Source organism: Coffea arabica, chromosome 3e (genome assembly GCF_036785885.1).
Source record: "Coffea arabica cultivar ET-39 chromosome 3e, Coffea Arabica ET-39 HiFi, whole genome shotgun sequence".
NCBI lineage: Eukaryota > Viridiplantae > Streptophyta > Magnoliopsida > Gentianales > Rubiaceae > Coffea > Coffea arabica.
The window spans coordinates 16,328,569-16,341,722 of NC_092315.1; the positions used below are offsets into that span (position 1 = coordinate 16,328,569).

Genomic DNA, 13,154 nt, shown 5'->3' on the forward strand with positions numbered 1-13,154 from the left:
AGACCTATTAGTAAAGATCAGGACGTCATCTACAAAGGCTAAATGTGTGACTGCAGGGCATCCCGCTGGGACTGTAAATCCTACAAAACCCTGTTGTGTCACCAATGCATTTAGACCTCGTGAAAGCATCTCCGAGCCAATAATGAAAAGGACTAGGGATAGTGGATCCCCCTGCCGTAAACCCCTACCAGATTTGAAGAACCCGTGGGATGTCCCGTTAATAATAACTGAGAACCAAACGTTAGAGATCAGCCTCCAGACCATGTCAATAAACTACTCACCAAACCCAAATGCTTGCAACATGGAAATAATGTGCCTCTATGACATCCGATCATAAGCCTTCGTCATGTCCAGCTTTAAAGCGACATTCCCCCCTCTTGCCTTCTTGCCAATGGCCGAGATTAACTCCTGAGACAACAGATAATTTTTCGTTATATTTTGGCCTTTGACAAACCCTGTCTGTTGGGGAGAGATAATTCTGGGCACTACCGAGTTCAGGCGCCTCACCAAGATTCTGGATAATAGCTTATTGAAGAAATTACACAGACTAATCGATCTGAATTTCGAGAAATCCTGGGCATTCGAAACTTTCGGTAGCAGAATAATTGAAGTGGATGTAATGAAACGAGGCAGCTCGCTTCCGCAGAAAAAGCTTGCCACCGCTCTATACACGTCCTGGACAATGATATCCTATGCAAAGGTAAAAAATTTACCTGTAAAACCATCCGGCCCAGTAGCACTCTCCCCATCCATAGCAAACACCAAACGTCAGACTTCTTCCATGTCAAGCATTTTTGCCAATCGTTCATTTTCCTCCCTTGTTACCATGGTCGGATTAAATGCCTAAAACTCCTAGGGTTGGGATCCACCGATCCGGAAAAGAGGTCAAAGAAATACTCAACAGCCTCTTTTGCTATGTATTCGTCCTGTTCCACCCACATCCCTGCAGACGTTTTCACCCTGTGTATCGCTCCTTGAACTCTCCTTTGTGTAACCACTGCTTGGAAATATCGGGTATTTCGATCCCCACTATTTAGCCATTTAACCTGAGCCTTTTGCCTCCAAACTTGTTCTTCTAGTGATAATGCCCTGTTGAGCTCTGCTTGAGCCTCCTCAAGACCCTTCTCGGATTCAGCATTTGCCATGTCACCCTCTGCCCTTGCCAGAACTACCTCCGCTTCCGTAACAACAGTAAACACGTTGCCAAAACGCTGCTTATTCCACTGCTGGATCGCCCTCTGGGTAGCCAGTAATTTCTAGGGGTGGCAATTTTCGACACGACCTGAAAATACGACACGAACCTAACACGAAATTAATGGGTTTGGGTTGAGGTTTCGGGAATTCGGGTCAGAATCGGGTTGGACCCGATGAACCCGAAAAGAAAACAGGTCGATTTCGGGTCAACCCGTGGTGACCTGATATGACCCGATATGACCCGTTTACGAATTAAAAATAATTTAATAAACATAAAAATAATTTTATCTAACTAAACTAAGTTATTCTTTTTTTCAAAGGCATTAATTACTTAATCCTAAATGAATTTATTTAATTTGTGTGAAGTTGAAATTATTATATTTGGACAAATAATATATTATATTATTTTTTACTTTTATACTGTTTTAATTTATTTTATATTTTGTTTGTTATAAAACACTTTTACGGTGTTTAATTGATTTTAAATTTGGTTTGGAATTATTTATTTAAAATTTTATTACTTGATTATGTAATTAGTTTTGTGAGAAATTGATTTTATTAGAAATTACAGTGATAAATTAATAAATTAAAATTAAGTTTCGGGTCATTTCGAGTCGACCCGCCAACCCGTCAACCTGAAATTTTCGGATTCGGGTCAGCATACCTGACCCGTCACGGGTTGACGGGTCGGGTTCGGGTCGACAGATTTTCTGACGGGTTGACCCGAACCCGACCCGCCAACCTGATTTGGACCCGAATTGCCACCCCTAGTAATTTCGAGCACAGGACTCGGAGCGGTGATCCATGTACCTCTATGCTCCAGGTGGTCTTAATGACCTCTAATAATTCTTGGTTCGATGTCCACACATTCAAGAATCTGAAAGGTCGTGGTCCCTTGTCCAGCCGTGAGGCAAAAGAAATTTTCAACGGGGCATGGTCAGACAGGTGTCTAGATAGATGTACTACTGAGATCGCTGAGGCCATATCCGCACACTCCCCATTTATAAGAAATCTATCTAGTCTCTTCCAAATCCTAGCCCTTCCCCTCCGATTATTACACCATGTATAATTCGATCCCGAGAACCCAGCATCGAATACCTCAGCCTCCTCCATGAATGCCAGAAATTCCAACCCTTCGGAAACCGAGAATAATCTCCCACCTCGTTTTCTTGCATTATAACTTGTTTGGAAAGCCTACGCTTGGTTTAAATTATTAATGGTTAAATTTGTGAACACTCATCGTACCTTGATATTGGGACTATATTACAATGATTACATAAGATCGAAGAACTAGGGCTTATTCTCGTTTATTGCAGATTTTGTAAAATCTCATTGTGAAAAATAATTAAGGACGATAATCAAAATCAACTAAAAGTTACTATGTGCTAGAATATGGATTTTTAAATTTTCTTCTATTAAAAATTTTATAATCCAAATACAAAATGAATGAGAGCATAAAAAATACTAATGATTATCTAAAATCAAAATCTATAATCAAGCGAAGTAATTGTACAAGAACAAGCCCTAAAAGATAGATTTTTTGTATACTAAATATCATTCAGTAGAATGAAAATTTCTTCCTACTTTATCACTATATCAGCATTTCTTCAAGAAACTTCAAATATGGTGATTGACATTTTAAAGTATCCCGCGCTTTATATGAATTGGGGCTAATTTCTGTTTTGACTTCAACGCAATCATATACTACTTGGCCCAATGTTGGCTTTAGAGACCATTTGAATTGCTATTTTTTGGAGTTTTTGTAGAAAAATATACTGTAACGATTTGATACGTGTAAAGTAAAAAGATAATTGAAAAATGTATTCACAAAAATGCACAGTTTTTTTTTTTGGAGAAAAATAGCTTTTCAAACAAGGCCAAAGTATAGGCAGGTCGGAACTAAGCCGAACATCAAGGGCTAAAGTGGGTACACTACAATACAAACTTATTTCGTTCTGGTCATCCTCAAAGGAATTCCAATTTGTCCTTCAAAATATCGTATGAGCGAACTAGGCTGTACAATGGCACACTTTAGGCCAACCCAACGTTTTAGTTTCATTAGGACAAACACGGAATTTTAGTTTCAATAACCTTGTTTTCTATGGAAAATATTGGATTATAAGAAAAAATTTAAAAGGTACACCTTTTATATGGTATTGTTAGTATATACACTTACTGTTCTAAATGGATGCCACACATACAAAGTTTGATATTTAAATTTAAATTAAGATGATGTGATAAGCTCTAAATTTATTAGTGTATACATTGATAATGTAAAAAAAAATTAATTCTTGTTTTAATATACAAACATGCTGGAGAGTGAAAGTTTAAGTCAAACACAAACTTTAGAAAAGCAGCACATATGATTAGAAACACTGGCAATGTAAGAAAAACTAATTCTTAATATGCAAACATGCTGGAGAGTGAAAGTTTAAGTTGAAAACAACTTCAGAAAACCAGCATGTATGATTAGAATATCTATCTTCTACATGGTAAAGTTCCTGTCCTTTTTCTAATTTTTTTGGTTAAATAGTAGTAAGTTTACTTCTATGGTTTAGATAAAAGTGTAAACTGATAAAGGTCAATTTTATGTCGATCTTGGAGCTATAAGTGTTTGCCACTATGCTTTTTTTTTTTTTGTTTTACGGCAATGATAACATTTCTATAAACTAATTTATCCTAATTTATAGGGAGGGGAGTCTAAAGACACTGTGTATTAGCCATTAGGGGCTAGTAGGTATAAAAACTGACTAGACCAAAGAGGTACCATGGCACATTTTTTAAAGTTTTTTTACTACAAGTGAATTTCGAACCCCCTAATTTATGGTCTAAAGAGGGACTTAGTCCCTGTTTGATGGCCACTGTGTCAAAACTCAGTGGTTTTGCCACTATGCTTTTTCAATAGTGAGTTTTATGTTGAATTCTCTGTGACACCATGACGCATTGATAGCAGGGAGTAAGTGACATAGAAAAACTCCTAGGGCGTGATGCGTCTGTAACCCGAAAATGAATTACAATGGATTACGAACAAATATGGCGCAAGAGGCCCATTGCCAAAAGAGAGATGGAAATATGAGAATCGGCTAACGAGTAACCAGTGGATATTTGTTATGACAGCCTCAGTTTTAATTTTTGGTAAAAAAAAAAATTAGAAAAGTGTTTAAATGTATGATATCAATAATGTAAATGCATGTATTTATGTGATAAATTATACACAATTTAAGTGTATTAATAAATACTCGCTCATGAAGACCTACTAAAAAATCCAAAAAAAGTAAAGTGGTCGATAGTAAGGGAGCTGCAATAACTCGTCTCTTTTTTCAAATACTTGGTAGATAACATATTATAACAATGTCTAGTTTGAATATGCTTTTGGTACCCTAAAGTAGAGGTGGCAAAATGGGTGATTTGGACGGGTTTGGGTTGGATAAAATGGGTAATGGGTATAAGTGAGTCAACCCATATATATCCATTTAATTAGATGGGTATAAATGGGTAAGTCAAAAAATGAGTTGGGTAACCCAATTATCCATTTATAATCCATTTATTCTAATTTTTTACAAGCTCATATAAATTCATTTTGTAAATTAAATTATCAATTTATACCATTTTACACCCATCATTAATTTTAAATATTTACTTATTATGCCAAATAAGTCTAATTATCAATTTTTTTTCCATCCGCGTGCCATGTCGCAAAATTACATATTATTTAATAATTGAACAATGAGAATCTAAAAATTTGGACTAAATAATATGAAAGTTAACAAAAAAATTTAATCCAAAACTTTGAACCCCTAGTATTTTTTCGTTTATAAATTTAAAATTTCATTTGAAAAGGTAAGAAAGGAAGCTAAAATTTGTCATAAATTGATGATGCTAAAAAATGATCAAATTAATAAATTACAAGGAAATAAAGTGATAAGATAAAATCAACAAATAAATATAATAAATAAAACAAAAATAGTTAAAAATCCTGATGAAGACTAGCAATCACTTCATTTAGCATACAAATAAAGACAAATTTTCAATAAATACGAATAACAAGCATTCAGCTTCTCAAGCTTCGTACAACTGCATAGCATAAATGATAAAACTCCTCTAGCTCACTGGTGAATGAAGAAAAAGAACGTGAATGAAGAAAAAGGTATCCTTAAATGGGTTAAATGGGTTATCCAATTAAACCCATTTAATAAATGGGTATAATTGGGTAACCCATTTATATCCATAAATAAAAATTTAATGTACCCATATCCAGTTATTAATGGGCGGGTATGGGTAAAATTAATTAAATGGTTTTATTTGACACCTCTACCCTAAAGTAAAGGTTTTCCTAAGTTATAGATTATGTGTTGCCTTAATAATTATAACACCAATAATGATTTAACTAATCATTCTTTTATTTTTTTTTAAAAAAATTGAACATGAAATAATGTTAAAAATTGTTTTGATCTTATGCTACATAAATTCTAATTGCTATCGTTTCTTTATAAACAACATACAAAATGTTAAAAAAGTTAATTAACACAAGAAATAACCATTTTACCATAATAAATTGATAATAACAATTCATTATTTTTCTACAACAAAATGACACATTATTCAATTTATACTATATATATAATTTTCTTCAATAATAAGTGGGGGAGGGGGGGACCTACCCCAGCCCCAACTCCTCCATTCTCCCTCCATGAGACTATCCTCCTTTTTTACTATTCTCCATTAGTGGGAGGAAATCTAGAATGAGCACTCTTGCTTGTTCCTCTAACTAGCCCTGGATGTTGTGCAAAATACTTATATACCATATCCTGTCCATTTGAAACACCAACATTTGAAAGTACGTCTGCAGGTCGGCTTGATTCTGGAAAAAATGAGAAATAAATAGAAGCTGCTAATTATAACTTTCTAATTCATGGACTTCTTGTAGAAATGTGCCATGGGTACGTAGCCTTATCTTAAAGTATCTTTATAAAGACTAAAGAGTCAGCCTCAACATGAATCAACATAACCCCATAGTTGCACACAAGCGAACACCAATGAAAGTTTGACTGGTCTAAGAGTGGCAATGTGTGTGGTTTTAAAGTTTATGATGATAAAATCTTAGTAGCCCCAAATTCTAGGGATTAAGTGCAAATAAAGGTCACTAATAAATACTTTTACTGCTTCATATTTTCTTTTTATTGGCTATGATTAACAAAAATCCATTGCTACATCTCAATCCACGTCAAAAAATAGCTCAACACAATTTATTAATGTGCACTTAATATTTCTATAATCATTATATCCAAACAGAAGAATGATCCAAGGGAAAATGAATCTATGAAGATATTGTATAAAGAAAATTAGTCCAAATAGAAGCTTAAAAATTAAGAGACTTCTGAGCAGAATTCTATAGATTCTGAGCAGATTTGGTTGCAAAGAGGGAAGAAAAGGTGTGGGAGAATAGAGGAGAAGATGGAGGAGCGAAGAAGGAAGAGAAGAAGGAGAAATGAGGAAGCAGAGGGAGAAAGAGGAAGAGAGAGGAGAGAGGAGGAAAGAGGGGAGAGGGCAGTGGTGGAAAAGGAGGATGTGGAGGGGAAGGGTGTTGGTGGTAGATGGTGGTGTATGGTGGGTGATGGTGGTAGATAGAAGAAGAAAGAGGTTGTAGGATTTTTTTAAATTTTTTCATATTTTTGTTAGGTGTATTTGAGATGTATGTGAAATGTTTTTGGAGTATATTTGGAATGTGCTATTGTAGCTTTTTATTTGACCAAGTATTGGATTTTAAAAAAACTTGGAATCCAAACAGCGCCTTAAATATTTGATTTCAAACACTTTTTTTTAAAATGAAAGAGAAGTTCTTTTCTTTTTATGGACTATTTAAGTAGTAGAGCAAACGACCCAAAAGTTATTAGACAATTTAGAATTTCTTATTTGAATCAATTTTTTATACACCGATATTATAGTAATTCTTTTACACTAACAATTATGGATATTATATAGAAGTAACAATCTGGCCAGGTCTTTAAAGGTGTTATTAGAAGTTATAGTGAATCGACTAGGAATATACTTATCTTTAGATTTTAAGTTATACTTGCTTGCAATTGTGTATTTGTTTTGGAAAGGTACTGCCATGTTCGATTTTAGTAGGAAATTTAAGATTTTCAAAGTGTAAATTTAAGGATTTTAGTTTTGGAACCAAGGTAAAGAGTTTGACAAATGGCCAATTTGATTCTTATTTACAAGGTTCGGGTTGTGGTCGTTACATGTAGAGAAGCATGTAAAATTAGAGAAGTAAATGAATTATTGAAGATAAGAAATTATGCCTCATCTAAATAGGAGACATGATTGAATTATTGGTAAAAATAAAGAAATAGAAATTCCAAGAAAAAAGATTGGGACTTGGGACTTGGGGCTCTCTAAGAAGTTTAAATTGAAAAATACTTTTAATATACATACACACATGCATACATACTCTATATGTATGTATTTGTGTATGTATGTATGTATGTACACACACATACATATATAAATGTATATTTATGCACGTATGTATTTATATACATATATGTACATGTATACAAACATATACGCGCACACACACACAAATATTATAAATATGTACATGTATATATATATATATATATATATATATATATATATATATATATATATATATATATATATATATATATGGAATCCTCAAAGAAAACGTAAACCATGTATGATAAGTAATGCTGAAGCATTAAAATATTTATGCCTAGGAGGTTTATAGCAGGGAGAAGATCACGGCAATCATGGAAACGATTGGACAGAGATTAGAAAGGAAAGAAATGAAAATTAAGAAACTAGGTGTGAATCACGAACTCAGAAGGTTCAACAAATGGCCTTTAAACAAATTTAGGCTCAAGGCACGAACATACGAAGCTTCAAATTAATAAGACCAAATCTGTTAAATCCAAAATAACTTCAACCCCCCAAGATATAAACTTCGGTAATCAAGCTAATCAAAACAAAATCTTAACAAATACTTTTTCACAGTTTCCTGGAAATTTGATCGATACAGTAGGAAATGGCAATTTACTTTCTTTCTTTCCATAAACTTGCGTGCATTCAATGACCAGAATATATTATTACCCTATGTGAGCCTATGTCCCCATGAACAAATTCTCACTTTCTATTTTCAAGACTCGACCTTCAAATTCCTTGGCTTCTAAGTAATTACCTTTTTCATATGTAACTTCAACTTATGCTACTTCTTTACAAAGATTGATCACAATACACAAGAAAAGATATGGAGAAAGCTTTGAGCCATAACCAAACGAAATCAATGTCTTTCCTGCGAGCCTTGAGCCATAACCAAACGAAATCAATGCCTTTCCTGCAAAATCACAGCCCACGTTCTTCTTCTAATGCTGCATCAATCCGGGGCTCAAATCCATTCCGAATCTCTGAGCATATCCCCCCAGATATCATCATTGAAATCCTAACAAGGCTTCCAGCAAAATCCCTTCGGAGATTCGAGTGCGTCTCACAATCATGGCTTTCGTTGATCTCAAGTCCTGATTTTACAGAAGGACAACTCAGGTACCGTGCTTCTGTAGACAACAAATCCCTATTGGTGTTTTCCAAAGACAGCGAGGGTTATTCTGCCAAATATTTTTCTATTAACTCTCTGTTGAATGAAAAGGAGGCTACTGATGTAGTCCAATTAGACCATTGGCCGGCAGGATTCACTCATGAATATGTTACGAATTTGGGCAGTTGTAACGGGTTGCTATGTATTGCTTCCATAAGTCAAACTTCGTTCCCATGGATTCTACATGCTAGAAATTGTAACTTTTTCTTGTGGAATCCCTCTGTTGGAAAAATTAAGATATTGCCCAATTTAGGTACTCAACTTAATGACGATTGCTGCTACGTTGGCTATGGTTTTGGGTACGATGAAGTTAATGATGATTACAAAGTGATGGGTATAATTTGTTCCCGGACAGCGCAGCGTACACTTTATGTTTATACGACGAAGACTGGAATTTGGAGAAGAACTGCAGAAAATTTTCATGGTGATATCCCTTGGGATTGTAGCCCTGGTGCATTTGTGAACGGGAGACTCCATTGGGCGTTAAAGAAAAGGACCAATGGATCTGATGTTGTGTCTTTTGATTTAGCAACGGAGAAATTTGGGATGCTGGATGGACCTTATCATGATAATTCTTATGCATATGTGAAGATATTTGAAGCTAGCCTCGGTATGTTTGTTGACAAGGTTGAAGGTAACTCAGGAGTGTGTGAAGTTTGGGTTATGAAGGACTATGGAGTAACTGATTCTTGGACTAAGGTGTTTGCACTACCATGGAACAAGAACACCAGTATGTTATCATGTTCCACCGTATTTTGCAGATTGGATGATGGTAAATTTTGTTTGCTATTAGATGGTGTGCTCGGGCTCTATAATACAGAAGATAAGTCATTCAAGAATCTGAATGATTTTCTTGGAAGTGCTTGGATTGTAAGTGCCACTCCTTTCATAGAAAGCCTGGTCATGCCTAGCGCCACTGGCATTGTGGAGATGGAGGACAACCAGAAGAATAAGGGCAAAGTATTCTTTTCCGCGGTAAAGGATACATTGGTCAAGAAATTATCTAATCTCCTCGTCAAGTTCAAGTGATCGTGTAGTTTCACATAGTGGTGGTTCACAATATAGATTTCAGATTGCTTTGGAACTTTTCTTTTCTTTTCTTTTATTGGTAAGATGCTTTGGAACTTTTCATTGTTTTCATCCCATTCGGGTTTCATGTTTAATTCAAATTGAGATCATTCGAATACTCTTTATGTCCTTGACAATTTTAGTCGTACAATTGAGTGCAATAATGCATGAAGTAGTCTAGAATTTCCAATTTTATGAAGTATAATCCCTTAAAAAGCGAACTAAAATTTGAATACATTTAGAGCATTAATATGTAAATTAAGAAAATTTAAACACATGTCAAGTGCTATTATATGTACGGATGATGTCCTATAAACTTAAAAGGAGTTGGGATAGGAGCAGTACTATTTTTGTCCACGATCAACACCTTCAGTGTGTGAGCAATTCTATCAGTGGTTGGTCGATTCAAGCGTAAAACGTTACTTTAGGACAGAACACCCGATGAAGAATATAGCACATACCTCTTCTGTCACTACTCTTACTGTGGAAGAGATCTGGTGATTGATCACGGCAGTTTTAAGCAGGATTCTTGACCTTTTTTTTTTGCTTTACTTTTTCTGTTGTGTCCTTGCAGTGCTTCATAGAATTTCATGATTCTGAATTATTGTCGTTTGCTTCTAGGACTCGTGTGAAGCTTTTGAAAATCTTAATTTTTTGTGGATGGAATTTAGCTAGCTACTGAAGTTTTCAACTCGATAACCTTTTATGGGTGGTGTTTAGCTCTTGAAATTTTTCATGTTTTTCACTTGCATGCATCAATCTCATGAATGTTATTAAGTCTATTATACTGTCACCACATGCAGTTCAAAAAGTTTGGCCTACAATTTTGGTTTTAAGCTACGCTTGTAGTTTGTTTCTGTTTAATTCATGTTTTCTTCTACTTCTAAGAATTGTGTGCGTAGTGTTTAGCTACTAAATTTTGCATATCATATTTCTGCAACCGTGAATTCCACGAAATTATTAAGTCAACCACATATGGTCTGTTACAAGTCAGAAGTTTGGCCTTCAATTTTGGTTAATTTTGAACTATAATTATAGCGAGTTTCTACATCATATGTGTAAATTTTGGTTACCATCTTAGCTGTTTATAACTTCGAATCTTTGTAGGAATTTCTCTGCAATATCGCTCTGTGTTAAGTCGTACTGCAACTTGAAGTTTCTGTCTTTAATAATCGGTCCATACTTTGGATCTCCTGTATTTGCATGAATATTTTGGAATGTCATTAAGTCTATGAATTGGTTTTAGTTAGATATCATTGTAGTTAATGGCGTCTTTTTCATGTGTAAATTTGTTTGGCACTTTGGTTTGGTCCGTCACAAATTAGAAGTTTGGTCTTAAACTATACTTGTAGTCAGTTTCTATATCATACGTGTATATCTCGTTCAAATCTTGCTGTTTGTCAATATGGTTCATGAAATCACATATTAAACCTTTGAATTTTTGTCTTAATGTTTCTGCAATTTTTGATCTTTGTGTTAAGCGACCCCCAACTTCAAATCTCTATTCTAATCGATGCATGCTTTGAATTTTTGTTTTATTTTGTTCATGCTTATTCTGCAGTGTTGGTTAGAGTTTAGTGATCAAAGGCTTTATATTAGTGATTGTGGTATCAGTCTTCTTTGAGATACACTTGTGTAAATTAGACATATCAATCGATCAGATCCAATCTAAACCCAATCTAGATCCAATGTACTTGAGTGGGGTTTGGATTTAATTTCTCAAATTCAGATCCTATCCAGACTCAGACCTCATAAAAAAGTTATGGATTTGGGTGGGGTCTGGTAATACAAACCCATATCAAATTTAATCTAGACCCATGTGTTTGTGTGTATCTATATATATATATATTAGTAAATTTATAAAATATTCAAATATTCTATGGTTATTGGATCGAATATAGTAAGATTTCATGATTATTTTCTTTTTTTCAACCTCATCCTCGTTGTCATTGTAATTAGTACAAATTTTTTTAGAAAAAATAAAGGCAAATAAATTAAAGATTTAACATAGATACAGTTGAAGTTTTAAAAATAAATAGAAGCAGTCGATAGTACTTATTTTGTTGAGTTTATAATATTGCATTCAACTTCTTGAATGTTAATTTTATTATTTAAAAATAAAATTGGATGGTGTTTATATATATATTTTTTGAAACCTTTACATTTTTAATATATTTTTATTTTAGTGCACTTACAAAAATACAACGGATACCTATTGGATACCTAGATTCAGGAGGGCCTTTGTTTAGACTTATTTTTTCAGACTCATAAGGGTCTGGATCTGAGTCTAAGTAAATTTAATGGGTTTGGATTTAAATCAAAGGGATTCAATCCAAACCCTACCAATTGACATGTCTATTGTACATACTTTAAAATCAGGCATGCGACAAGGTCATTAGCAAAATAGTAATCCCAGGCTCCCAGCGCTGGCAATATTTTTGGTAGGATTGGACATATCATATCCTATATACATAGGGATAGAATCAATAGCAGTTATAATGCTACAGCATGATATGTTAGTAAATGTCAGGTAACATATAACATATTAACTTGTGTATTTTTGTTCCTTGATCACACATTTGTTACTAGTACCTTCATTCATCTTCTGCCTAATATTCAACACAAAACAAGTAATGCAGGGCAACCTCATGCCTTGCTGGAGGTCTTATTAAACTAGTATATTCTAAAACTTTACCTTACCTTATAGGATATACTAATCATTATTGACCAAATGTTAAACACATCACTCGGGATATCAGTCAGCATTACTACAAACGATGGTGGAGAATTTCTTGGCCGGATCATCAATTCAACTAGCATCATTCTGTGTTAAGGTGCTCGTGATCCAACTCAAGTAGGAACATTAGTTAACCAACAACTGCTTTCAAACCGTTCCATTTTTACATCCGGCCCCTTGTATTGTCTAGAGTTACGCTTGTAGATACTAGATACCCAAGAAGCCTCCCTAGTTTTGAAAGCCAGCAATTATATCTTCACTTAATAATCCAGTTTTGGAGTAATATGCAGCCTGGTCTTGATTCTGACTGGATGAAATTATCTTCTTGCACTGCCATCAATAATATGTGTCAAAAATGGAAACGTTGTTGGAGGTTTTTTTTTTTTTAATTGCAAACTTGGCTGCATTAGCTTCCAGGATAGCAGGTGAAATTAGTCCGAATAATTTCTTCGAAAAAACCAACTAGATTTCCGCTTGTATCCCTCACCACAATACCGACTGTAGATCAATTATTATGACTGGCAGTTAAAAAAAAAA

The 13,154-nt window shown here is 34.4% G+C and overlaps 2 protein-coding genes across 2 annotated transcripts; one reads left to right on the top strand and one right to left on the bottom strand.

The window, feature by feature from the left end:
- Positions 1-821: 821 nt before the first annotated feature.
- LOC140038409 (uncharacterized) lies at positions 822-2,307 on the bottom strand. Its single transcript, XM_072083760.1, has 2 exons — positions 2,005-2,307; positions 822-1,238 (listed from the first exon to the last, which is right to left on the bottom strand). The coding sequence occupies exons 1-2, from the start codon at positions 2,305-2,307 to the stop codon at positions 822-824; spliced, it is 720 nt and encodes a 239-aa protein (XP_071939861.1).
- A 6,135-nt stretch (positions 2,308-8,442) lies between these two features.
- On the top strand, positions 8,443-9,937 carry LOC113735655 (F-box/kelch-repeat protein At3g23880-like). Its single transcript, XM_027262651.2, has one exon. It carries the CDS (start codon positions 8,468-8,470, stop codon positions 9,839-9,841), a length of 1,374 nt encoding a protein of 457 aa, XP_027118452.2. The 5' UTR covers positions 8,443-8,467; the 3' UTR covers positions 9,842-9,937.
- Positions 9,938-13,154: the final 3,217 nt, after the last annotated feature.